The following is a 27,920-nucleotide window of genomic DNA, read 5'->3' as shown; positions in this document are numbered from 1 at the left end:
GCAGCTTGTCTTAAACTGTTTGAGATGATTTGAGCTTTGTGACGTGGCACCGGCAGTATAATGTAAAGATCAGTACACTGTGGGCATAAAGAAATGAATATTTTTAGTAACAATACTCAGCTAGGCTGTGATGTTTAAAAGATAGTTGGTAATAAGGGGCCCGAAGTGTGCATTTCACAAACAAAATAAAAAACAATGCAAACTGTAAATAAATACTATTTATTGAAAATATTGCATGTCGTCAATCAAAAACAAAGACTTGTTTTCGTTTTATCAACAACATAAACGTGAGCTTGACCACTCAGACTTCAGCCCTCATCAAAGTTGGAATGAAAATCAAGTACAAGTCTCCTCCAGTTTCCTTTGAGGTCTGATTAATTAGCAGGTAATTAATTCCAATGCCAGGGAAGGCGATTGCCAGCATTTGTTTATGCATGCATACTTAAAAACTCAATAAAAGCACAGCCTGTTTTTGAAAGGTCCATTGCACTCTGCTGAGCTTTATTATTACACTGAAAAACAAACAAACAAAAGAAGTAAAACATCAATGTCCTCAACACCTGGGATTACACTGCTCTGCACTGAAATATCCCACACACTGACTGTATCTTGGTCCAATGTGTTGTATGTAGTAACACTAGTGGTGAAAGTAAGTCAGTGAAAGCAGAAAAAAGGGTTTAAAGTTTAAACAAAAGTCATAGTAGATGCATTAAAAATAACTGGCATTTGATACGCACTGATTTTACTCTAAATACATGTGACACGTAGTATTGCTTTAACCCTAACTGTCACTATAATGCCATGATTTTAACAAATTCATGTTCTATCTGGTAAAATGAGTGATTATATCTGCAATCTTATTTGCAGGTCAACTGCAAAATGCATGCAAGTAATGATGCATTTGTATGTACAACTAAAGTGTTACTTTGTACTTCTGAGAAAAATTTAGATATATTTATGAATTAAAGGTATATATGCATTAGTGTAGTGCACAAAAGTTCAAAGACTTTAAAGATGAACAGGCCGATACAGCTGCATAAATTTTGAGCCAACAGCATGCATCAGGAGTCTGCCATTAATACACGATTCACTGATTATCAACAGACTGGAATGTCCTTAAAATTCATTATCTTTATTTTGCTTTATCCAGTTTTTATTCCTGATTCATATCTTTCACATTTGTGTATTAATTGTTGACTGATTTAAAAATAAATGCTTAGTGTCTGCTTGTCAGCCAGTCGATAGGTAGCCCCTTAACTGGCTCAGAATTTACTTTCACCACTGAGTGCAACTGACAGCATGGCTTCTGTTTGACAAACGTGAGTGGCACAAAGAAGAATTTAACAGTATTTTCATACATAATTCTTCATTGCTTGCATTGAACAAGCTTCCCGTGAAACTATTTTTTAATACTCAGATCGACCCATGTCCGGCCTCTCTCCACCTGTGGTCCAGCACTCAAATGAGCTGCTGGCACTTTCAGCCTCATCAGATCCCGAGTTTGTTGGCTTGCGTCAGCACCACCTTGAGTACAGGCATGAACGCTGAAGTCTCGCTGAAGTTGCTGTTGCTCACTATGTGGGTGTGGATGTTGATGCCCTCTGTGTAGGATCGGGACTCTATGCTCCTGGCTATGTTGTGCAGTCCTCCTACAATGGCAGGGGAGAGCTGCACAGAGGAACAGCAGAGTTATGTCAGTAGAATGGCCAACTGTAGCAAATCAATGCAAAACACCAATTGGGAAACAGTCATTATAAGGCAGTTGATGGCATGAATTTTTGACTGAGACTACATTTTATAATATGTTTATTTCTTTAAACATGAAACACCTCTTTTTAGAAGGAGCTTCTCATGTGAAAATCTGCTGAGTTGTTTAAATTCCGGAGGTCAAATTTCTTCATGTTTTGACTATTGGTCAAAACATCAGAATTTACTTTCACCACTAAGTGGTTCTCATTTTGTTTCTAGTCTGCTTAGAGAAATGTGCACATTGTAAATTCACAGCATATCAAAGCACTTGCAGATGTGTGCATGGAGTATCACACTAACCCTATGATGACTAAATTTAAATACAGAAAATGATTTTAGGCTTTTCACTATTTTCTTTACATTTTACAGATCAAACAACCATTTCACACTCTTGTTAAAGGCAGGATTCACTGTTGACCTCTGCAGTGGTGTGCTGGATACTCACTGTCTGCTCTCTGAGTTTGTCATAGAGTGCCTCCAAACGTTTGTTTGCGTCATCAAGCTTCCTCTTAGTTTGCTGTGAAAAGATCAAAGAAAACTCAGTTACTCATCTAAGGGCTCACTTTGTTGAACTGCACTGTTAATTTCATTACATAGACTCACAGGGTCAGTAGCTACAGCCAAGCATTTCTGGATCAGCCCCTCGAATGTGGTCTTTAAGACGAGGTGCTCATCAGGTATGGGTTTCTTCATGATCTTCTCAGCAGGGATGGACTGCAGAGGCTGAAGGGTAAGGTAAGAGTCGTGTTAACTAGTATTTACCAAAAATATAAAAATGTGAATCATTCATCATTAAAAAAATACATTTCAAAAAATTATTCACAAAAATGATTTAATATGAAGGCAATAGGCAGAGTGTTACAGGCATCGCCCTAAAGAATGTAGCCTCATGGGCAGTGTAGTCCGTGCTGCAGGGAGAATGGACTGCCATACCTGTTATATGTCTGTGAGCGCGAGGGAGTCGAAAAGTAAGAGATGTCACCCACCAGAAACGGGAGATGGAAGCATGTAAATATATAATATATATATACAAAGTTGACCCAGACAACAAAGTAAAGCTAGTTTTCGGTTACGAGCCCGACGTATTAGCCAGAGGTCCCTTTACGCTTTTATGCCTTTACGGTTCGGAGCCGCGGACCTGTCTAATACATGCGCAGAAGATCGCTGAAAAAAGTGCAGCCTTACCTAATGTCCACCCTACTGTTACCCATTTTATATTAAGATTTAAAAATCTAGTTGCTATTGGTATGGCAAATAACCTTCAGTAAAAGTAATAAATCACACAACAATAGTACATTCATGTAGTTGTAAAAAGCATGATAATATATTAAGTAATCCAAAGTATTCAGAATACGTTACTCTCATTGAGTAACATAACGGAATACGCTACAAAATACATTTTGGGGCATGTATAATGTAATACAGTTGATTCTAAGGTATGTCTGTTGGTGCAATGAAAATCTGGTAAGAAGCAGCAGTGCTAGACAATTAAAAACAAACACACAGATATATCATTTCCTCCAGACAGCCATCTGCAGTACATCATATAAAATCTATGGTTTAACATTTAGTTAAACCTGAGAGGTATTTACCTGGATCACATCTCCAGTCGGTGCTCCTGGTGCACCCTCCATGCTGGTCTTTGGCATTGCAGGGTTCATAGGTGGAGGGGAGAGCTGCTGCTGCTGCATGCCTGAGTAGGGGACCTGGACACCGGGTTGGCCTTGCATCATGGCAGGAGGAGCACCAGAGGACATTGGCTGTGCCTGAGGGTCAGTGCCCAGCGGGGTCATTATGGGAGCAGTGATGGGGATAGGAGGGGTGTAGCTCTGTAGAACCTGCTGAATAGAAGTAAGCACAGTTTGTTTAAACTCTGTCATGGCTGTCTGTCTGTAACTTAAACGCAGACATAGATGTAAACTTTACAGATGTGGAATCCTTACTGTCCAGAAATTCTCAAACTGTTCTAGTAGTTAGCTAGCCAAACGTTGTACCCACTCCATGTTTAAAGTATAATTATTTTGTAGTTGTTGCAGTTTTATAATTAGAACTGACAGCATCGGACATATTTCATACTTTCACTGTCCTACTTGTGTAAATGCAAATACAGATCAGCACGTGTGAGCTTGTTCATCAGCAGCTAATGCTCCCTAAATGATATAAAAACTCTGCCTGTCTTATTGTTGTTTTGGACAAAGCAAATTCAGCACACCAAAACATCAGTTAGTACTATTATCCATAATGAACTCTAAAGAAGCTTGGCATAAGCCAGAAAAGAGGGAGTTCAAAGGAAAAGTGAAATGTGTTGGTTTCATTCAAATGATTTCTTTGATAAAGACTCCTTTTCTGTTACTGACTTTACTAGTAGTAAAGTAAAGTAGTAAGTAGTTTAGTACTGGGTCTGTTGTCATAACAATAATTCTCCATACAAGGCCAGTCATCATAGGTAAAATAAATAATGAATCTTATTATGCATTAACAGAAAATAAAGGGCCAAACAATACAGTGATAGCACATACTTCAAAATAGTTAATTGTCAAAGCTCTTTTATGTGTTAAAACATATATACACACACACACACACATATACATATACATACACACACACACACACACATATATATATATATATATATATATATATATATAACTTGATTAACCTCAAAATGTTTCATATTACCATAAAAACTAAAACTGCCTCAGTTTCCAGCTTGCATTGCGCTTTTTCAATTTTCACTCTATATTTCAGATAATGGTACCTTTGTCCAGAGGAACAACGACAGGCAAAATGTTCACATTATTTAGGCAGAATCAGGTGTAAACAGACCACAAAACGGCATTTCTCATCCAACAATTTCAATAACTACAAATAAATCAATTTACCTCCTCAAACTGCCTGTCGAACAGCAGAGTAATATAAATGTGTCTTAATTCTAAAATGTGTCACTCCAAACTCTGATTAATGAAACCTACCTTCTTTTTAGGGGCTCGGGTCAGGGCCGGAGGATCATTCCAGCCGTTCTGAGGCCCTATAATGGAAAACAAATCTGTCTCATGTTTTGAATTTTTATTACAAGTCCCCCTATTAACATTTATAAGAAGTTTAAAAATATAACCACATTAATCGGTTATTGATAACAGACTATGATATATCTCTAAGGAGCTATAAAGATTTTTTTAGTTCTTTATTAATGCGCAGCATTTGTCGTTAATTCTTTTTTTCAGCCATGAAAACAATCACTTATCACTGCTTTACGGTGCCATTCCTTAAATGTTTAAACAGCTGCCACCTATTATGACATTGTTCAATAAAATTTAACTTTTATCATTTAAAAGTGACATTATTTTGTGTTACATACCATGAATTAAACTGCTTATAAATGCTAAACAGGTACAAAAATACATTTGTATAATCATTAGATTCTGTTATGTTTAAAAGAGTAAGTATTCACTGTGGTTTTCATTAATTATTGTGAATGTTAAAGATGATTGCATCGTATCAACAAAAAAGTTGTGCAAATTACTTCCAGAATAGATGGATTTTATTACACGTGTGATTGTAAGCAGGTCACAATTATACCCGTGATTTTCTCATACTCTGTGGAGCCATGCAAGTGTAAAAAGTATGATTACCTGGCTGTGTCCATACCAACTCTGTCATCTGAGCATTTAGCATTTCTCTCAGCTTCAGTTGGAAATGTTTTCAGCCATAGGACAACAGTGTAATTTTTACACAGTTTAAACTGTATGATTACTATTATCTATGAAAAAAAAGTAGTCTGGTTTGTTTACATGTTCATAGTTGGTGAATTCTCCCAAAAAATCAGAAAAGGACAGTCTCAATTATCACTGTCTTGCTGAAAACCTGTGACATTGTTGCTTTTTGCAGTCTTTTAGAGCAGGTCACTATTGATTCACACTTGAACTGCTATCTGAATAAAGTATCATCTGGTTGTGCTATGTCACTGGAATAAGTATAGGCGTAATATTGGCTTAATGCAGAAAACATATTCAATTTCAATTGTAGTATTATTTAATTGATTTTTGTGCATACCTTCCTGCCATATATACTAAGATGACACAGGTAAATAGAAGCAAACTGAAAATCATTGCTAAATATGAAACCTACCCATAATTGTATGGGACATGTAAGTATTGTAAGATTTACATTTACAACATAAACATCTGCCATTTAGGGTTTAAAGTTACTGTCTAATAATACATTCTGAGTGCTTTTATTGTGAGAAATGACCTTCAGACACCCAATATGTTCCCTTTTTGTAAACAGTAACAGAAAACATATTTACTATTGTATAACCAGCGCACCATTTAAATGCAAATTGCTTTGATAATTAAGAGTTAATTTAATAGTGACCAGAAAAAGTCTGTTATTATTCACATTATAGCAGGTAAGATTTAATAACCTGCACTGCAGGTTAACACTAATGAAATGAATTCATTTAGTAACTAGATATGATATTAACTGTTAGTGTAGGTAAACAAAGGAAACTGGAATCCTACTAGTTTTAAAGGCTGAGAGAATTTGTAAGGAGCACAGTGACAGTGAGGGTGATTAGAGGCATGCAGACCTGTTCTCTGAGAGGCGGGGATCAGCTTGTTGTCTATCTTTGTACCTGAGACTCCGCTCGGTGGAGGAGGCATGTACGACACAGGAGATCCTGGCCCGCCATGCTGGAAAGAAACTCCAGAGGACGGAGGAGTGGAGTAGGAAGAAGAGTTAGGAAAGAAAAGAGGCTGGGAAGGAGGAGAGGAGGACAGGCACTGGTTGATGGGAGGCTGTCCAGGATAGACTGAAGATATTGGCTGAGACTGGACGGGTTGTGTGTACTCAGAGAGAAAGCCAGGGGGCTGAGGAGGGGAGGATGGCTCTACTGAAGGAGGTGGATGAGGAGGAACAGAGGAGTACTGAAGAGGCTGAAAGAGAGGCACACCACCAGCTCCATGCTGGTACTGGTTGACCTGGGGGTAAGCTGGGAGTCACACAGAGGATGTTCTGTTAGTGAAAAAACTGTTGCATGTTAAACCAAGTGCACCATGCAACAGGATGGTTACAGTGCAGAGCATGCTGAAGTACTTAATGTTTTGCTGGTAGATTATAAAACACTCAACGGACAAAGAGATATACAAACTGAACATTCTCACTTCCTGTTAGTAACTAAGATTACGTATGACAGCACAGAAGAGATCTGACATTAGTGTTAAACAGCAAAATACTTGTTAGTGTTTCAAAGAATACACAAACAGATTAATTGGTGGAATCCTGTGTCCTTTATACAACATTTAGCCTGGAGGAGGAGCGTATGCTCCACCTAACCTCGTTCACAAGTACAGCACTTCAACACCAGTTTTTTTTTTCTTGTAAGTGCAGCTTTAAAATATGCCAAAAATGATCAAACCTGATCTACCTGATCAGATAGATGACTCGGGGGCTTTTAAAGATAAATAGTAATTAGATTTACTGAAACCACCAAATGAAGCACAAACTGTGCATTGTATTGTTAAGGGTATGTGTGTGTATTAATGTAGTAATACAGAAATATATATATATTAGGGGTGCAACGATACTCGTATCGATATCGAACCGTTCGATACAGTGCTTTCGGTTCGGTACGCATATGTATCGAACAATACAACATTTTTAACTTATTTTATCAACTTTCCTTCTGACGATGCTGTCTGTGTTGAGCGCTCAGTGGATCTGCGCTCGACAGTGCAGCCTAGGCGGAGTAGTCGAACGCAGATTCACTGAGCGCAGGGCAAGCTAGCGAGACAGAAGCTAGGCTAGTTGCAACATGGCAAATTGAACCTCCCCCACCCTCATTCAGATCTGGCGTTTGGAACTATTTTGGTTTTCATGTGACGTATGACCCTGAAGGTAAGCGTGTCATGGACAAAAGTAAAACAGTATGTTGGATGTGCCAGCAATGCTCAATTGGTGGGAACTAGTGTGTTCGCGCAGTTAGCTCGTTAATGTGTTGACGTCTTCCAGCCCCACTCATGAGGCGATCCGCGGTAGCTCATTAACGGAGCTTTGCCGTGTTGTGACGTTAACGTCATTTCAGATTAACGCTGACAGCACTAGTGGGAACACAACCAATATGACTGCACATTTACTCCGACATCATCCTAGTGCAAAGACAAGTGGAAGCAGACAAAAACAACAAGCAGGCATGCTACAAACTTTACCCGAGTCATTTAGACAGCCGTTAGCACATGATTCTCCTTATGGGGACCTGATATGTTTAATATGCTGCTGAGAATATAGCCCAGAAGAAGCGTATAGTATAGCTTTTATTTTGGAAAGAGACATTTCTCCATAATAAACTCTCTTTTCCAAAGATGAGTGATTCCTCAATCAGATACAGGGCTCGCAAAATCGCTAGCCCGACGTCCTGGGGCTTTTTTCCAGTCGGGCTACCAAAATCTATCTCTGCCCTGCCCGTCGGCCTATCGTAGGAAGGAAAAATATATGTCAATGCTTTTGCATTCTTTCGGAAATGTAGCTGGGTAATTATGTCATTGGCATCGGCCACTGTCAATATGTGACATACTGAAATCGCGTTTGAATTTGCGCTTGTTTTTTGCTTTCACTTTGCAATAAAATCCAAATAAAAAACGTGCACAAGATAAGAAGTTGCAACGCGTGTTTGCGTACATTAGATTTTCTGGAGGAGGACAGACATTTGTTTAGAACTCTTAAAGATGTCGAAGAAGCTCCTTTAAGCAATTACTGTGATGTTCCTCCACCTCCAAAGAAATGTCAGGAGTCCGAACCACAAAAGAAGCGCGTATTCTCGGAAAAGTGGTTGCAGGAGGTGAGCTGGCTTCAAACAAATGATGAACGCACAGAGAGGTGGTGCAGAATGTGCTGTGAAAATTTAATAAATGACAAATTAATAAAAAGGCATGAACATTTTTTTTGTATCGAAAAAATATCGAACCATGACACCAAAGTATCGAACCGAACCGTGAATTTTGTGTATCGTTGCACCCCTAATATATATATATATATATATATATTAATAAATTTGGACCTAATGTGCAAGACAAGGTTGTTTTACTAAAATGAAATCTATTTTTTTCGTAAGCCAATGCCCTTCATGATAGACAGCTAAGTTCTGGAAGTGAAAACACTTACGCTGGTACTGATGAGAATACATGTAGGCAGGAGGGGAGGAGACCGGAGGAGCTGCAGCCGTGCCGGAGGCTGGAATCCCGTACATCGGGTTTGAAGGCTCCACCTGAAAAAGCAGGGACAACAAATCTGAACTCTTCCTCCTCTGCCCACTGAGAATCAACACTGTGCTCTACAAAAGCAAGTTATGTAGTGATTATAATAAAGCTTAGTTTTGCTAGAGGGCAGAATAGTCTTATGTTAAAAGAGCTTTCACAGATAAAAGTGATGCAATAACCGCACTTCAGTGAAGCTTAATTTGTGCAGAAGGGCATGCATTTTGTTTTAAACCATAAAGAGTAAGCTATAAATCATGCAATGATTCACATTAATTATGAGGCGGCAGCAGAAACAGACTGAATGAAGCTTTTGCACTGTAGCCACAGAAGTACTAACAGGAAGTTCAGTGATGGTAGCTAACAATGAGGGTTGGAAGCCATGGGAAGGTTTGGGATGTGGACCTTTGGCCTGCTCAGTGAAGCTTTTTAATTTGCAAAAAGAAGTGTGTGTCAAGGTTGAATGGGCAGTAATGTTCAGTATACCTTCTGGTCAGAGGCGCTGCCTACTTGAAGAGGAGGAGGGACATTGGGGAGGGCTGTGGGAGTTTGGTTACTCCAGGAGGTGACAGTGGAGGCTGCCCTCATCTGAAGCACACAGAAACACACGGCACATACCAATGATGGCCGCAGCATGGGAGGGGAGCACAGACCAAACAACGCCACAATGCACAAACATTGGACGGGTGGACATAAGAGAGGACTTTATACGAGCCAAGGTTCAAATTACAAGAACACAACATCCTGAAAGAAAGTTTAGACACAATAACAAAATTGCCCAGATGCTGATAAAAGTACCCACAGCTTGTCATTTAAACCCTGGCAAGAATGGACTGGCAAATGATGAAATGACTACAACACATCAGGAAATTAAAATGAGCACTTTGTCAGGTAGTTAGTAAGTGTGGAGATGTCAGATTTAGAGGAAGAACAGGAAATAGACCAGTCTGCCCTCAGGTCTGATATAAACTTAAATCAAGATTCAACATGAACACATCAAAGAACAGATTAATCCACACACATGAACTGGAATTGTAAATTAAGGCTAAGAGAGAGAGATCTTTTCATTTCCTAGATTTAAAGACAGATATTGTTGAATAAACAAAACTCCCAAGAAAAGAAACTATATTAACTATATTCTATGAAATTGTATTATATTGTATGAAAATGGTTATACACTTAGAGAAAATCTGTTTTCATTAATGTGGGAAAATGTGGCGATCACTTACTTGCAGTATCTCTTTTTTAAATCCAATTTTTTATTACAGTGTCGTTAAGACGATGCATCTGTGTATGTTTATGCTAGATTTCAGAATCTTATTCTTGGGTAGTTTATACATTTGTATAAAAAAATTGTTAATAAAATCACAACAAATGCAAATCAGAGTAAATGATAGAGAGATAAGAACCAAGAAAATCAGGTCTGTGTGTAAACACTGTTATGAGATGTAGTGGCAGCTCTGTGGAACATACTGGCTGGTAATACTGTGGCTGTGCTGGGGCGGAGGCGGATGTAGGCATGGGCACTGGTGCTGCTGGGGTGGGCTGAGGCACCATGGTGGGATGGACCTGGGTGTAAGGATGCCGAAGCTGAGCCCGAGGGGCAGGCAGCTGAGACGGAGCTCTCTGTGTTTGCACTGAAGCTCCAGGAGCCGACCCCTGCTGCCCAAGAGCCCGAGTGAGACGGTCACGAAGCTGCTGAATGGCAACCTGGATGGAGCAAAAGACCTGGGTTAGAGCCTGTCATTCTTGATCAGGATTACATTGCATATTAAATCATAATAAATGATTTCAAAAAACCAGTAACAGCAATACTTCTCAACTGATCACTTCATTTTTTTCCTTCTGCAGTTTCCAATAACTGACCACAATAAAAAGTGTGCATGCCATCAAAAAAATACTGGAATAAAATGGTTTTTACTGTTTGCATGTTTAGTACCTCTGTTATTATTTAAGAAAAAAAATAAGATTAAGAATTATGAAACTAAACAGATTGAAAAACATTATACATTTTTATTGCTTTGCACACAGACAAATTAAATAACTCCATTTGTTATTTAAGTAAAAAAAGAAATGAGCTTAGTAAGCAGTAGGGATGATTAGGCCGAGTGTATTCATGGAAATTTATATCTCATTAAGGACAAATACTCCCAAATATTTAAAAAAACACACACACTTTTCAGAGAGCAGGTGCAACAAACAGCAGCTGTGTACATACCTGGTCGCTGTTGTCAGGCAGATAGGTGATGGCAGTGGCCAAACTGCCCTGGGAGGCCAGCAGGTTGGCATACTGGCTCATCTTCTCAGCTAGCAGGATGCCGATAGCAGCGGGGCCAGAGCGCTGGGTCTGCTCTACTGCACGCCGCAGCACCACCACTTTCTCCACCAGGTCCTGAGGCACAGAGGCACAATATATGAGCACGACGACATCATTAATTAAATATGTCAATGGTCACTTCGAGAAATATTGGCTTATTACCAACTATAAACAGTTCATAATCTACAATATTAGTAAACAGCTCCCTGTTTACTTAACCAGCAACTTTATCTACTTTAATTTGGCTTCAGTAGCCAGTTGCTATTTGTGTCTGTGTGCTCTTTGGTGCTGGAGTGGTAGCATATAGTTTTGTCCTGGACTGGAAATGCAGGGACGATGCAGGGTTAGGTGAAGATTTTCCTCAGAATTTGTTTGCAACGACTTATCATTTGAGCCATTACTAATACAAAAAATATTGGTTAGCACAGATTTAAAGTAAAATGAATATTTTTTTCATAATATAACGCAAAATGACGAAATGAAAGGTCGTGACTGTCCTAAGCTCAAAATAGGATTGTTTTGGTTCATTCCCACTGTAAAAGCTCTAATAAGCCACTGTTTAATTCCTGCTAATCAACAAAGAGCAGAAAGACACAGCTGGAGAGAGCTAGTGAACATAGAGGAGTGTTTAGCAGCTAAAAAGCCAGACATATTCCTGGAAGAAACAAAAACGAAAGATAAACGACAAATTTGTTCAATCAAAGGAAAAGCATTAATAAGCTTGTTTCTGCCACCTTACAAAGCAGCTAAACATATGCCACTACACATTTAAAAAACAAAACATGAGCAGCAGAGCTTCTATACCTGCAGTGAGAGAGGAACGTGTCCGTTCTGCACTCTGGTCCAGCAAGAGACAAGTTTCTCCACATTGCCAGCACAGATGTAGCACAAACAGGCTTGGGATTGTAGGTTAGCATCTTCTGATGCCTCCAGTCTGTCCCCGAGAAGGTCTTAAAAAAATTGAAAATCAGGATGGACTGAATGTAAGTAAAAAAAATAGATTTATTTATATAGAATTAACAAAATGCCTGGATAGAGAAGAAAATCTAAATACTAAATTCAAACAGTAAGCCTTCACCTTAAAAAATGTGATCGACCCCCTGATATCCAACAACAAAATACATGTGAACTAACCGCAGAGGGAAGAGAACTCCTCAGGCTGAGCGTAGGTCATGACGGCTGCCAGAGCCTCCTTCCAGTTCTGAAGGTCACACGTCTTCAGGATGTCGTGCCAGTCTTTCATTACCACTGCACTGATCAGCTGCAGGACAAATACACAGTTACAACACCAGTAACACGTTCTTAATCAAAAAACACTCAAGGAAGTTTTCCCCAGTTGTCACCTTGGTTATCTTGCTGTGTGATTTTGTAAAATACTTCTTCTGGGTTTTTTCTAAAAGTTCTGGCCCTCCAGCAATGGCCAATATGATGCTGTCCGCCAATCGGTTGTCATGGAGACAAAGCTCCACAGCTCCCTCAAAGTCTCCAGTCAGCAGAGCTTGTGTGATGAGCCCATCCACATCTGGCAAGAAATAAAAAAAACCATTATGTTTAGGAAAAAAACCAGTGGCAGGTGTGAGCTTCATAAATGTGACATCTTCATGTCCAACAAACAAAGCCCTCCTCGAATGGCTTCTGTCTTTACTGGTGTGAGACCTTCAACCAATTTATAATCATATAACAGCTGTCTGCTTTAAATGTATGTCTGAGCTTTTCTTTTATAAAGAGCTGCTTTTTCTTTCTCCTACTGAAAGAAAAGTAAATCCCCAAAAGCAGCAGAATTAGCTGTTAAAGTTCAGACATCTCTAATTAGATTACTTTAATACTGAAGAAAATACCAGTAATAATGAGTCAGAAGAGTATAAGTTTCCACTTAAATCCACCTCCTAGTGGATTTCTTTTTCAACTCTCTGGTGCCTTACTATACACACCTTTGCATTTATCCTGCCACATATCCATACCCATTACAATTTGATGATGGTTAAAATCCCAGGGCAAACAACAAATTACTGAGTTAATGTGTTGAAACACTGACAGTGCTGTTACCTTGACTAATGCTGAGATTGACCCCTCCTGCTGGTGTTGGAGCTGGAGCTCGGACCTCAATAGGGGCTAATGTCTCAGCAGGAATGGGCTCCTCATCAACTGATGCTGTCATCTCCTGTAACAACAGAAACATGTAATGATGCTTCAATCTTTTCTCCAGCCTTCAAGTGTTCCAGGATACTAAAGATTTTCTAACATAATGAAAGGCCCTGAGGCTAAACTTAGTAACAGTACAGTTTCATAATCATAATTTAGCAGGTTACCATGCCAACACTTGCTCACTAGCATTATAAAGTGCAGCTGAGACTCACTGAAATGTCCTTAGTTTTGTAAATTTCAGAAATGTAAGATTATGCAAAGTCATGGGATCATCAATTTCATGACAGGCCACCCCAAAGATGCTGAGATATTTCATTTAAAACAACAACTGCCAGTCTCATGATAACTTTAGTGAGCCCTCCACATTCCTGGCACAGTGGATACCTGTGCCAAATTTTTGCTATTTCAATCAAGTAAATGTTGAGATTGTATAAAGCTTGATGCCAAATGAAAAGTTGCCATAGCAACAAGGGTATACGTACCAAACTTTATAACAATTCATACAGTTTTTTCTGAGATATTTCAGTTTGGACTAACCCCTTGAGCATGCCTAAAACCAACCCAGAATCCATCTATTCCTGCATGAAGAGTCAAACAGTGTTAGTAATCAGATTACATGGTTCATTAATTATAAAAAAAAATATGCACACCCAGACAGGTGTTTTCAGCTTTCCGTAGTGTTCAATCAGTTTCCAATAGGTTGTTTTAATATTTAAGGTGACAGCTCCACATTACAGCCAAAATGATTTTGGATTATTTTTTGTTTGTTTTCTCTATTATAAATTTAAACAATGTATTATCTTAATCACATTTTATTACTAATTCATGGACAGCTGTGGAAATAATGCTGAACTGATTCTCCTCAAATTATCTGAAGTTCATTACTGAAAACCGCTAAAAGGTTTGCACTCCTGTAACTTTGCTGCTCAGCTCTTTTTAATGGGGAACAAAGGTGTACCTGATCTAAGGGGATCTCTTCCTCCTCTTCCTCCTCATTCTCATTCTCATCCACCTCCTCCTCTGGGAGAACCTGATCCAAATTTGCATATGGCTCACTGCGAAGAGCATCTTCTGGATCTGCCGCTGGTGCTGCTGTATCCTCATCCTCTGCTTCAGGAGTGGAATTGAGATCAAGCATGGCTGCAGGCTGAAGGTTTACAGCAGCAATCATGTCAAATGCTGCCTCTGGAGTGTCAGCAGGCGGCATGAAGCTGAGGTTTGCTAATGGCTGCAGCGTGGCTGGAGCGGGCACATCCACCTGAACAGAAGAGGCGGAGATGGATTCAGAGTCAACTGCGTAATATGATCTGCCACATCAGGCTGAGGCTGGGATGTGTGCATCACCAGAAACAGTATGGATTCAGCTTACTAGGGCAGCCAGGTCAGGCATATATTATTTGATTGGTTTCAGCTAAAAAAAAAAAAAGTGTATTTAAATCAACATTTAGGGAAATGTAAATTTCAAACTGGGATCAGAACCTAAGTCAGACCAATATTATTTTCCATATTTCAGAGAATGAAGACAAATGCAAAATCACTAGATTTAGCACTGGAGTAAAGCTCCTATTTGAGGTCACTGGTGGAAGCAGATGCATAAACACTGCAATACAGTTATACAGAAAGTGAGCAGTGCATACAAGCGCGTGTGACAGAGTGCTTTCCTAAAGTGTGCGGCACTGCAGACTCAAGAATTTCCACTTTTTTGCTGTGATTGTGACTTTCAAATGTCGAGCTTCCTCTGAGTAATGTCAAAAAGCGAAGTTGAATTTATAGCATTGAAACACGACTTTGTTGCTTACAACACTTCCCATATTGCAAAACATAAGACAGAGACAAACACTTTACATCTTTTCCGCCGTGAACTGGGGCTTTGACAAGCTGTAATTACTGCCAGCAGCAATCAGTCAGACTTTTTTATTCTTCTGCCAGTGAACAAATGCGAACAGATCAGAACAGGCTGAGCTGAATGGAGACCAATGTGGGGTGAAATATGGACTGCATAGCATAGCAGTGTCGTGAAAATACATGTGAGGAGCAAATAAAACGTTTACATCAATGTAAAACTTTGCTCATTTAAGAAATGGTCTTGGAATGGAAAGACAAACATTTTAAGACCATAGGAATTTTTTTAGAAGGTAACGGCTACATCCTTTTAAAGAGGCAGGCTGACCCTTGTAGCAGCTTTTCATTATGTTTAATGTTGCATGTAGTGTTGCATTTGTGTGCACCTGATAAATGTGAGCGTGATGTGATATGGTCTTTCAGTTCGGTTTTTGGAGTCCAACAAAACATGAAGGAAATGTTACATTATTGAGCTGCTAAGTCTTCCTGCTATGAAACTGGTGACACTGTGTGTGTAGTCCTTGTCTGGAAACCTGAACAGCGGTTTAGTGATACATTTTCCAGTATTAAACTGCTACTATTCATCATTAGACTGCAAACATTATGTTTAATGGGTTATATGTACAAATTGTTATTAACTTCACTGACTGAGATATAATTTTGCTGGTTTGCCACATGCCAATAGTGCTTTTCCAGCAATTTTACACCAAAGGAAAACTTCAAACTTGGACTGCTCAGAAAGCACAGCTCAGAAAGCACAGACATAAAAATATCTGAAGGAGGATGCTAGCTGGCTAGTTAGTGTGTTTCCCACTAGTTTCCTGTGCATGCAGTACTGTGCAAAAGTCTCTCATTGGCTTTCCAATGAGTGGTCTTGAGAAGTACTTCTCCGGGCTTCTCTATGTCTTTGGACATTGGCTGCTTTTTCACACGTTATCAGTCCTTGTACCAGAAAAACGTTTTGCTTCCTTTTCATTCAGGGTGTTGTCTACATGCATATGCACTTTGTTACTAGCAGCCCATCGCAAAAAACATATAATTTGTTCCCATTTCATATTTAAGTTAAATCTATGAAAAATGTCAAAGATATTACAGTTTGACAAGAATAAAACAGTATTTTTTACACAGGTTGTGTGTAGTGTATCCTTTAAAAGACCGAGGAAACTGGAGAGTGGAGGACAAAAGAAGAAGATCTAAAAAAAAAACCAAAAAAACTTCAGCAGATAAACAGTATTGGAAAGTCACATTATTAAGAATCAGAAATAAATCCAGCAAAGACCTGACATGGTCCTGAGAGACACATCTGGCCCTTCAGTTAATCCATCTACTGTTTGACAAAGCTTCATCAGAAATGTTCTCAAGAAGGCGGGGAAACAGGGAGAAAAGGCTGAGCTATGCCAAATTACACAAGAACTGAATTTAAAATCTTTGGCTCACATCATTATCAATTTGTACAGAGGAGGTTAGGAGACAGTGTCTACAGCCCTTTGTAAAACATGGAGGAGGATATGTTATGGTTTATACCTGCAATTCACTGAGTGGTGCTGGGGATTTTGTCAAAACTGATGGAATTATGAACACAGAAAAGTACTGTCAGATTCTGATTCACCATGCAATACCACCTGGAAAGCATCTGATTTGCAACAGCTTTATTTTTCACCATAACAATGACCCCAAACACACTGCCAGTGCAGTAAAAGCAAACCTGGATAGAAAACACTATCAGTATTCCTAGAACCTAGATCTCAACATTATTGGCGGAGTGTGGGATCATCTTAACTAGGGCTGGGCGATATGGCCTAAAATTCGAATTTGAATTTGAAGCATGTGCGGTAACGATATATATCACGAAATATTATTTTCTTCTGTATAACGTATTTTCCACACTATAAGGCACACTTAAAATCCTTTAATTTTCTCAAAAATCGAGAGTGTGCCTTATGTATGAATTCTGGTTGTGCTTACTGACCTCGAAACGATTTGGGCGTGCAGAAATCTGTTAAAAAATGTTTTTAGGGACAAATGCAATCGCACAGCAGGATACTATACACGGGCCAAACTTCAGTCAAGAGAACAACTGAGATTATTCATCCACAATACGAGGTTAGTTATTAATATACTGCAACAACATGGGAATAGAACAGCTGCGAGAGAATTCAACATTAATGAATCAATGTTACGGAAGTGGAGGAAGCGCAGTTTTTGGCTTTCTCCATATTTCAAAAGTGCTTCATCTCTTTGCTATGACTGTCGCCCGGCATAATTTGCAGATGATAATGGTTTTAGCCGTTGCGATGCTTTCGACCAAAACAGGCGCAGCTTAACAACATCATCAACATGCGCTATCGCGATAGAGCGATATAGTCAAAATCTCTATCGTTGGCCAAATTTATATCATTTCTATTGTATATTGTTTATATCGCCCACCCCTAATCTTAACTAAGAACGGAAAAAAACTACTAAGAGCAGTTAAAGAAATGACAAGAAAGCTTGCTAACAAACTTCAGGCTATGTTAAAGGATAAAGGTGATCACACTAAGTATTGACTTTCACATTCATCTTTATTCATTTTTAAAGGACACACATCAGAGTGGCATCCTTTATCTCTGATACCCCATAAAAAGATTTAATGCTGAGATACTCCTTTAAAATTCACAATATAGGATTAGCTGCTTTGACAAGCTTACCTTCAGGGGATTGGCAGACTGCTCCTCTAGTGCTGCTGAAATCTGACAACAAATGGATAAATTAATCACAAGTTCAACTGAAAAACATGTGTAGCATCATATTTCACATACAGATGAACAGATAACATGTCGCACCTTTAAAGCCAGCTCCTCTTTGTTGTACCCCAGAAGTTCCAGGTACTTGCTACGGATGTCACTTTCAAAATTAACCTTAAAACACATAACATCCACATTACCATTATCCACACAAATTTCAGCAAAAACATTATTGATTAAACATTGTGTTTTTTAATGCTTCCTCATACCTTAAGGAAAGACCAAACAGTTTTTTCAAACTCATTTTCAGCCACGTCGATCTTTTCCTGGCAAAAGTCCACGAAGTTACCTGAACTCAGAGTGGCCTGCAGCTGATCAGAGCGCTTCAGAAAAGCTGTTTCTGTAACAACCTGGCTCACGTGCACAACGTGACAAGTGGGCTGCTGAGGCTGCTGGGGGTTTGGTTTTGTATTCTCCAAAGATATCAGCTTCCCACCAAACTAAAAGGAAACAAATCAAAAAAGATTTCCAGTGTGCTTAAAAAAATAAAAGCAGTCTCACCGTATTTTTGATCAGAGCTTAAAGAAACAGAACTCACTGCAAACGAGGCTCCCACAGGTCGGCAAATCCACTTGGGTGGCTTCTTCAGGGGGTTGACTGCAGCTGGAGTAGCTGGAGTCTGAGGCAGCTGCAGGGGAGGCAACGTTTGCCCTGTCCCAAATGGATCCATGTTCCCAAACGAGTTGCTAATCTGTAAGAAACACACAGAGCCGAGGTAGACAAATTAATATGAACAAAAATAAATAATTCACAGTTCTGAAAAAAGAGAGAAAGGATAAGTGTGGTTAATTTCAAGCTGACATTAAACTGAAAGTTTGCTCTGGACTATTTAAAATCCCCCTGCCAAAGGCAAAACTACTATAAAAATATTTGGAAAATATATATATTTTCCAAATATTCAGGGACCCGACTGTAAGTCTAATATAAATGATGCTACTCTTATAGTTGTTTTAAATGTTTAACCATGGAGAACCCATGGGGTCAGAGCCGACCCCATGGGTTTTCTAGGGAAACCATGGGGTCAAATTTGACCCCATGGGTTCTCCAGGGTTAAATGTTGTTTTTAAAACAATACTTTAACAGTCGTCGGTTTAGCTCAGTCTGGGAGCTTTTGAGTCTGACTTGCAGCCTTTTGCTGCGTGTCTTCCCCACTCTCCCTCCCTCTCCGCTTCCCTGTCTATCTTCACTATTCACTCCCAGCCCATTGTTCCTTCAGTGGGCTGGTTTCAGTCATTATGCAAATGTACTGTTTATAAGATTGGGGAAACCTGCAGTCAGCTGAGACTGAAGAAGTCACTTGGATGAGTGACAAAACGTTTCTCCCACTGAAAACGCTACGTCCAGATGAACAGAATCAACTTTTGGAGATATCTTCACTACTGCTATCCAATAAAGGCGAAATGCCAAAAAAAACCCAAACAATACTTTTATTTCAGGAGACTTAATCTTACCTGGTCAGCGTGCCTCTGGCTCTGTGCCTGGCTGCTCCCTCCCATGATGGAATAGATGTCGATGTGTCCGTCAAAGCCCGCGGCTGACAACACAGCGGGGTTTCTTGGACACCACTGGATGTCAAAACACCACTGGCTGCTGGTGGGCAACTCGTACAAAACCTGAGGATTCAAGAAAATGACTTTTCAACCTCAGTGGCAATCATGAAATGATAACTGTCAGTTTACAAACATACACACACACACAGACACACAGAATTTTCACCTCTGCTGTGTTTGGATTCCAGCACAAAATCCTGCTATCCTTCCCACAGCTCAGAAGCAGCTCAGGATCTGCTAAGCTCCAGGCAATGGCCAGGATACCCCTGTCAAATGAACGGTCAGATGAAAAAGAGCACAGTTACAATCTTTTTTTTCACATTATCAACACTATTTAAAGGTCTAATGGTTCTTACTTAGGTACAGCGGAATTTTGAAAAAAGAAATCTAAAAAATTCTTTGAACTGCACTGGACACTGCAGGTTTTCGCAAGCATAGCTCGGACAGGAGGAAACAGTGTATTTTATGGACTAGTTGGCAGCAGTTTAACAATGATGCTACATTGAGTATTCCAGCAGCAAGAAAGAGTAAGTGGACTCAAGTGTTTGTTATATCTTAGAATTATATTAGCTTATGGATCAAAGGAATATGATATATCGGGCTCTGGATACGCAGATAAAGCTTGTTAGAAAGATACATTTAGTCTGCTTTGGTCTTTAGGGAGACTTGTTATCAGTAAGCAAAAGTATAAAACAGATTAGATTTAGACTGATTTATCAGTGCTTACCTTGAGTGATGCTCTAGAATCTTGAGAGGAGAGGTAGCAAATCGTAAGTCCCACATCTGGATGACGGGCATCCTGTCGTCCTCCGAAGCCAAGACCAGCTGAGTGGCCACCTCTGGGTTCCAAGCCAAGCCAGAACAATGCATCTGGAAAGAAACACGCAACAGTGATCTTAGACTGTTTAAGTTGAGTAGACAGAGCCAAAGAACTGGGAGAAAATGCAGCATGTTGAGGGTTTCTCTGACAACGTACTCTGTTGCTGTGGTCGCTAACTTTGATAATGAGGTCATTTTTGCGGAGGTCCCACACTGAAGCTCGACCCCCCGGGCTGGCTGAGGCCAAGATGTGTTGGACCTGTTTGTTCCAAGCCACACAGCTGATGTCTTCCATTGGCTTTAAGAGAAAAACAAAAAACATTCATATGGACTGTTCATTCATTAGTGTCATATACAAATGTTAATTAGATACATGAATTGAGAAAAACTGTGCCCAACATAAAACTGACAACTAAAATATTTGAAAGATGATGATATAATAGCAGAGTAATACCAAAAAAGCACTAAATGGTACATTTAAGTATACGAAATGTAGAAAGGTACTGTGTAGTCCTTACAACAACAAAGCATCCAAATTAATGCTGATTCTAGTTATGGATATATCACTAACTGTAGTAATTCTCCCAAAATTTTCAGCCTCACATTTAGTAAAGTGAAAATTAGCCATGGCATGTTGTAAACAAACTGACATTTAAAGAGTTAAAGTTCTGAAAAGGAAAACATTTTAGTCATATTTGATCATTAGAAGACCGACATTGGTTAAAAATGCAACTGGTTGAAAATGGAAAATGCCATTAGTAGATATTTATTTGGCCCTTTTCCACTAATACCTACTCGGCTCAACTCAGTTTTGGTTGTTTTCTAAAACAACTGAGTACCACGGTGTTGGTTTTTGTGTAGCCATTTCCCTCGTTAGAAGGTTTTAAAAAATGGCCATTTTGATTGTTGTGAAGGAGTCATTCTTATGACTCATCGAGTGATGCCCCTGACTGGCCAATCAGTGGCGTGCAATCTGTTGACGTTACACTTTCGGACTGATTCAGATCGCTTCAGACCCCGGCCGAGTAGGTGCTAAAAAAGCACTTAGTAAGAGATACTACCACCTATCAAAAAACCCTAAAAACCAAGTTCAGCTGAGCCGAGTCAAGCTGAGTAAGTTGTAGACTAAAAGGGCTAAAATTCTTCATACCTGTGTTTTAGGTCCTGGTGTCATTGGAGAGCCAAAGTTATTCATATCCCAGATATAGATTTCAGACTCATTTCCACCTGATGCAACAAGGTTTGTCTGCAGGAAAAAAAGACACAAAACACCAAATGAGTCACTGCCTGGGGTTTAAACCCAGCTTCAAGCTGAAATCCTTTGCACAAGGTGAAAAGCACCATACTTGGAAAGGGTTGACATCCAGAGCTCTCACTGGCCCTGTATGCTTGTCGCTCTCAACGATGATGGCGTCGCTCTCTCCGCTCATTATCTTTGCAGTGTCGTACAGGATAACATTGCCATTCTCCCCACCTGCGATGAGAACACCAGAGGGATGACCCTGGGAGTCCATACCATATGGACCCCACACCAACTTGTGGTATCTGTGAGGAGGAAGAAGAAGAAGCCCTGATTAACAGCAGGACGGAAAATAGAAAATCAGTAATATTACTGAGGAGAGTTTTTTATTCTACCTGTGACTGGAGGAAAGGCTGCCACATGATTTCATATCCAGAGATGGCTCAGCCAAATCCAGCTCAAAAAACTCCAAGGAGGCATTGGTACTGAAGGAGGCATCCAGCTGCTGAGCTGATGTTCCTGCAGGAGTACAGGTATCAAACATCAGCAACAGAAAAACTATATGCAGCTATGTTTATAGATTAAGCCATTTTTCCAACGCATAATCCAAACAATTTACAATCTTTTGTTTGCTGTAAAAATCTGCATTTTTTCTTGTCCTACATTGAAGTTAGAAGAATATCACATAAAAAATAAAAACAATAAAGCCTTTAAGTCCCATTTTTTATTAAAAATTGTTATGGATATTTGTCACTGCTTTCTGATCTTCAACAATAGCTGCACCACTGGATGAATATATCCACTATCACTCAATATTTGTGAAGGGGGTTGTTATTGTGATCATTTAGCATTCTTCCTCTTTTTACTTCCCTAATAATGAACTCACAAAGCACAGAACTGAACAAGCCTGTTGGATGAGAGTTGAAACATCTTCACAAAACTTTAAGTGCAGTTGTCTTGTTTTTTCAAACTCTTATACTATGTAGAAATGTTTCTTGCAGTAGTGAGGAAATCTCCATTCCTGTGTCTCATAGCTTTCTGAGAACCCATGCTAGGTAAGCAAGTTAGCTTTTCACTTGTTTATTATTTTTTTGTTTTCTTGTTTATTTTTCGACCATTCACTTTCATCTGTAGGGGAATATTATAACAAATGGATTCTAAAGTCAAAATGTATGTAAGAAATTAGATGTGAAAGGTAACAGAAACTATGCTTGTTCAGCATGTAGATAAAATTCAGCCTAACTGTAACACTAATACTAAGCGGTTTACCAGAGACGTGCTGGCTTTTACCAGATTTATTTGTAGGGATTGAGGCGTTCCTAATCTCACTGTGTACTTAAGGTCACTAAACAAGCCGATTCCTTGCCATCTGAATCGGACTTTCAGAAGTGGACTTTGTGGTATGTTTTAGATAATTGTCCTGCTGCATAACCCGGTTGATAAGGGCCAGGTAGGTTTGGATAACGTTTTTGTATCATTTAAAAACTGCATTTTGTATTTACTTGAGTTATCTTTATCTAATATTAAAACCTGTTTGATGATCTGAAACATGTAAGTGTGAAAAATAATATGTAAACAAGGAAACAAAACAAGCTGTTAAGATAAATGCTCTATTTATATCATCAGTCCAGAGCATTTTATCCCTCATACAACTGATTCTTGGGGATGTGTAGCATCATTTATTTGGCAAATTTTGCCTTTCTTAAACTGTGATATTACATATCTGCATGGTACTGCTCATTATTTGAGGAAAAAAATCCTTGTAGCTATTTCTGCAAAAATAAGTTCAATATATTCTTTTAAAGTGTATTTTACTAGTAAGAACAGCTCATATGATCAATTACTATCTAATACATTTACTATATCATGTCAAATATGTAAAGCAGGGATTAAACAACAGTATGATGGCTATAATTGAAACAGAAGAAAACCCAGCTGAAATGGGACAGAACATTTTCTGTTGGTGTACATTCAAAAAAACCTGGTAGCATCACATTAAGTGTAAATTACAGATAAAATACTCTATTCATTAAAACCGACAGTTTGTACAGTCACACCATAACAACTCTGTCTCCAGAGGTGCAGAGTTGATTTATCATTCATTCTTATTTAGTGAATATGAGTTAAAGGTTCACTGATAGCACCCACTTTTACAAATATTTGCCCTGGCCTCCTGCTATTTTCATAATAAGGACAACTTCATAGAGAATTCTGAAGCCTGCATCGTCCTCACATGATTAAATGTCCCACATGCTTGCAGCCCTAAATATACAACACTAAACATGTCATTTTCCACTTAAAGAGGCTGTGAAAATGGCTGAAGTAACCAACATAAATTATGTAATTTCATGTCAAAGTGACAGACGGCAGCAGATGCATGCCTGTGCTGATGCTTTCTGCATGCTCATACCTGTTGCCAGGTAGATGGGGTGGTGCTGTGCAGGACTCCAGCTCTGGATGGCTGTGCGGTTGATCTCTTTAAGTTTCATCCTTGAGAAATAAGGGCATAGTTTGAACGACTGTGCAGTGATTATTACAATCTATTTATGACACTTTTCTCTCACTTTAGCGTTCAGAATAACCAGATATTGGATCCTTTCATGTAGTTTAGTTTCTATGACAATAAAAAAGAGCTTAAACGATCAGTTTCAAATTAAGTGGCTAAATACAATGCTTTTTAATGGTAGCTTTATAAAGGTTAACATGTGCAGTTTTTTCTTAGCGTTTCCCCAAGGTGCTGGCTTGGTTGTATGATCACTTTAGAGGTTCCAGCTGAATCTTACTGAATTATTTATTTGAGTTATAGCATCGTTTACCACATTGTAAACACTGTTAAATGTTCATTAGACACTTATGACAGGCTGGATATATAAGCAGAAATCTGCTGTGGAAACAAAAATCAATATTGATAACTTTTTATGGTGACTATTATGGCCGTTTTTATGTGTTGACTTTTCTATCAGTTCAACCACAACACAACACATTCATGGAGTTGCATTTATTGCAAGACTGCTATGGATTATTTTCCGTTAGGTGTGCTAACAATGTCAAAGAATTTTAATACCATATTAATAACGACTTTCAAAAGTGTGAATCTGTCTCTTTTACATCGAGGGGAGCGGACCGCTTAATAAACAAGTAGTTACAGTTTTACACACGCTTTCCCATTCATCTTGCTGCTGTAATAAATACACTAGTTACAGAGTAACAAAGGCCTGCTCTGACTGGCACTAATTATCACACGCTTCGTGTAGCTCGGGGCTGTGTCGGGAAAGGACATCAGAAATGCTACATTTAGCTTTAAAAGAAGCTCCGATAAGTTTTGCAGTCGTTTGGTTAAAATTACAAAATAAAAGTCCTTGCTAGCAGCAAGCTAACAGCTGATGGACCAATTAAAAGCCACACAGCCGTGTCGTTTATGAGCCTCGAATAATACGAGAAATGCGCGTAAATTTATTGTCACTTCTTGTACATCTTTACTACGACATGGTTCGGCTTGGACTAATGCAGATGCAATGAGATATTGCGTTTAGAAGCCTGCTAGCTACCTGCAAGAACATATGAGAGAAGAAACAGGTACACACTCACACAAACCCGCACACAGATCTATTACTTCACTAAAGCAGCTTACCTTCTCTTCTTCTCTTCTTTTCACATGAACGCACACATTAAAAAAACAGTAGGCAAACACTAACTGTCTCCGCCCGTACAGGTTCCCCTTTCGATTCTGCTCAGGGATTTACAGCTGTAGAAACAGAAGAAGAGGCTACCGGGTCCCGGCTGCGGACTCGAGACAGATTTCCACGTCCCCACTGGTCTCCATCAACGTGGCACTAAGCAACAGCCTCCTCCTGCCACGAAGAAGAACAACTTCCGGGGGAGCTTCTCCCTGTTTGCTAACTTGTGCTAATGTTAAGATTTTTATAATAAACGCTAAAAATATTAGTAATAACTATTTTATGTGAGCATTTATCATTTTAAAGTGTTTCTTTATTAAGGAGTAGGAATAGTAACGAACCGGTCTTTATATCATTTAAAGTATTTCATTTACAGTAATATGCAAAACTCTTTAGCCACCCCTCATTCATTTATATTTTGCTCCCAATGACTCGAGCTGTAGTTTTCTCGGCATTCTTGCTGTTCTTTTAGGGTTTTATTTTTTCAGTCACATTCAGTTCTTGTACGGCACCATTTTGAAAGGAGTGATTCCTTTTTTGTTTGTTTAAGCCACTCATAAAAAGGGCACCTAAGCGATAGGAATAACAGGTGTATCTGTTGCGATTTTGGTGCTATATACATAAAAACTACATGGAATTTAATTGTTTGCACATAACATACAAAATAGAAAAGAACACATTTTAAATTCTCTTTAGAAACTTGGTTACTAACAGAGTGACTATTAAGAAAAAGTTTGCCGAGTCTACAAAAGAAGTCTCACAGGCCAAAAATAACATTTTATAAAATATTTTTGCCTTTTTTGACTCAAATTGTCATTAAAACTTGTTCAGTTACCTTCTTAACAACTGTTCAAATATCTTGGGGAGGGATTAATCCAATTTTTTTTAACAAATTAGCACCAAATAGCGATAAAGCAGTAGGACAAAATCATAACTATAGAACTAGAGTAACTATAGTTTATCTACAACATTAGCAGTCTGACTCTGTCAATGCTAAGAGTAAAGAGAATCAGAGGCAATGTATTTTTCTGCATTGTTTTAATATATGCACTAAAAAAAAGTAGCAACAGCCAATGAATGTCACAAAACAAAACTTTCTTGACAATTTGATTTTATTTGACAAATTGAAAGTAACATGAAGGCAAAGCAGTCAGGTCATTATGCATTCTATATCAATACATCACCTGAACTCGGGGAAACATTTCAGCAGTTAAACCCTGTAAAAACAATCGGAGTAATAAAATAAACTGTTAAATTTAACAGTAGAGGTGCACTTTAGTTAAGAAAATATAAGATAACACCCTCATTTGAAAGCGTGTGTATAATCTTCCCCAGACATATGAATGGGTCAGATGGGTAGTGATTGGTATAATCATTGGGAAGGATATTTATTTCACAATATGTTGTTGGACATGAAGACATACATACATGCAAGTCCCATCCACACGTGGTTCACTTCAAGGGAACTTCTTTTCTGCAGCTAACCTGTGAAAACAAAATCAATTAGTTTCTATATAAACCAGCACACGAAGCAGAACACAAGTTGCCTGCAAAATACGATTATCGTACAGTTGTATTTTGCAAAAAAAAAAAAAAAGAATTAGAATTATGGGATGTGCGCCGATTTTTTTAAGCGTTTACTCCAATTTCAGAAAATGTTGGCTTATTTTGCTGCCGCCGACTCTTGATCAACATTTTACTTTTTCACCAAACCAGCAAAGTTTGCAACCTAGTCTCTCTCCACACGTGCAGAGGGGTTAGCTGGGCTAACGTTCAAAGCCACATCTCGTTTCAAATCACGTTCAGAAGTGAGCTAGTTCCCCAAACCGTCTACACATTTAACCTAGAGGAATGGTGTAGATAATGCAATTTAAGGTACATATAACAATTCGTATTTCAAAAACTAATTTTCTCTGAGAGCCTTATTTTCCCAGCCATGATACTGACCGCCAACACCAACACTCATGGTTCTCCTTCTGCTTCTTTTTCTTCTTTGTGTGTCTTCTTCTTGCTGTTCTTCTTCTTCGACGGTCAAACAACGAAGTGGTGGATTGCCACCACCAATGACTGTCGCCACCAAGTGGTACAGAAAAACAACATAAAGAAATACAACTTGATAACCCCCGTTGCTTTATATTTGTAATAGACCCAGTTAAAATCTACTCAACCTTCTTTCTTTCTGCCTCACACATCCGACACGTTGCACTGTTTTATCTCAGTAATCGCACCTGCATTTACCATGTCTACCTAATAATAAGACCTTTAGCTTTAATTCAGCGACTTGTAAAACAATTTTCTGCTAACTTTTTAGGAATTACAAATATTTCTATGCAAGGTTGCCTATTTTTATATGTTCAAAGGTTATTGGACAAATTGACATCATTTCAAATGTAAGGACTCTTTAGTTGCATGAAGATCTTTTGCAGTCAACAACTGCCTGACGTCTAGAAGTAATTTACATTTCTTCTTTTCTCTTTCTTAAAAAACACAGCACACAGTAACGTCTCTCTGCCTTCCCCTTTTTCTTCAGTAACCTGTATAATCAGAC

General features: G+C 38.9%; 1 protein-coding gene across 8 annotated transcripts; it reads right to left on the bottom strand.

Moving 5' to 3' along the window:
- Positions 1-203: 203 nt before the first annotated feature.
- On the bottom strand, positions 204-26,029 carry sec31a (SEC31 homolog A, COPII coat complex component). Of its 8 annotated transcripts, none has more exons than XM_087843903.1 (28): positions 25,327-26,029; positions 24,106-24,185; positions 22,091-22,214; positions 21,802-22,000; positions 21,606-21,701; positions 20,613-20,753; positions 20,364-20,506; positions 19,803-19,902; positions 19,538-19,699; positions 18,625-18,777; positions 18,296-18,526; positions 18,126-18,200; positions 17,991-18,032; positions 14,420-14,719; positions 13,363-13,477; positions 12,660-12,838; positions 12,451-12,577; positions 12,121-12,266; positions 11,218-11,391; positions 10,473-10,709; positions 9,486-9,587; positions 8,908-9,010; positions 6,338-6,739; positions 4,722-4,777; positions 3,342-3,587; positions 2,353-2,472; positions 2,195-2,266; positions 204-1,668 (listed from the first exon to the last, which is right to left on the bottom strand). In XM_087843903.1, exons 2-28 carry the CDS (start codon positions 24,182-24,184, stop codon positions 1,489-1,491), a joined length of 4,104 nt encoding a protein of 1,367 aa, XP_087700029.1. In that variant the 5' UTR covers position 24,185; positions 25,327-26,029; the 3' UTR covers positions 204-1,488. The 8 variants fall into 8 exon arrangements, with proteins under 8 accessions (XP_087700029.1, XP_087700032.1, XP_087700028.1 ...); XM_087843906.1 differs by having other exon boundaries at positions 6,383-6,739; XM_087843902.1 differs by having other exon boundaries at positions 3,342-3,590; positions 25,327-26,028.
- Between the last annotated feature and the right edge of the window lie 1,891 nt (positions 26,030-27,920).

The sequence above is a fragment of the Neolamprologus brichardi genome, chromosome 7 (genome assembly GCF_056152115.1).
Source record: "Neolamprologus brichardi isolate AB-2024 chromosome 7, ASM5615211v1, whole genome shotgun sequence".
NCBI lineage: Eukaryota > Metazoa > Chordata > Actinopteri > Cichliformes > Cichlidae > Neolamprologus > Neolamprologus brichardi.
This window is presented reverse-complemented; position numbering and strand designations above follow the sequence as displayed.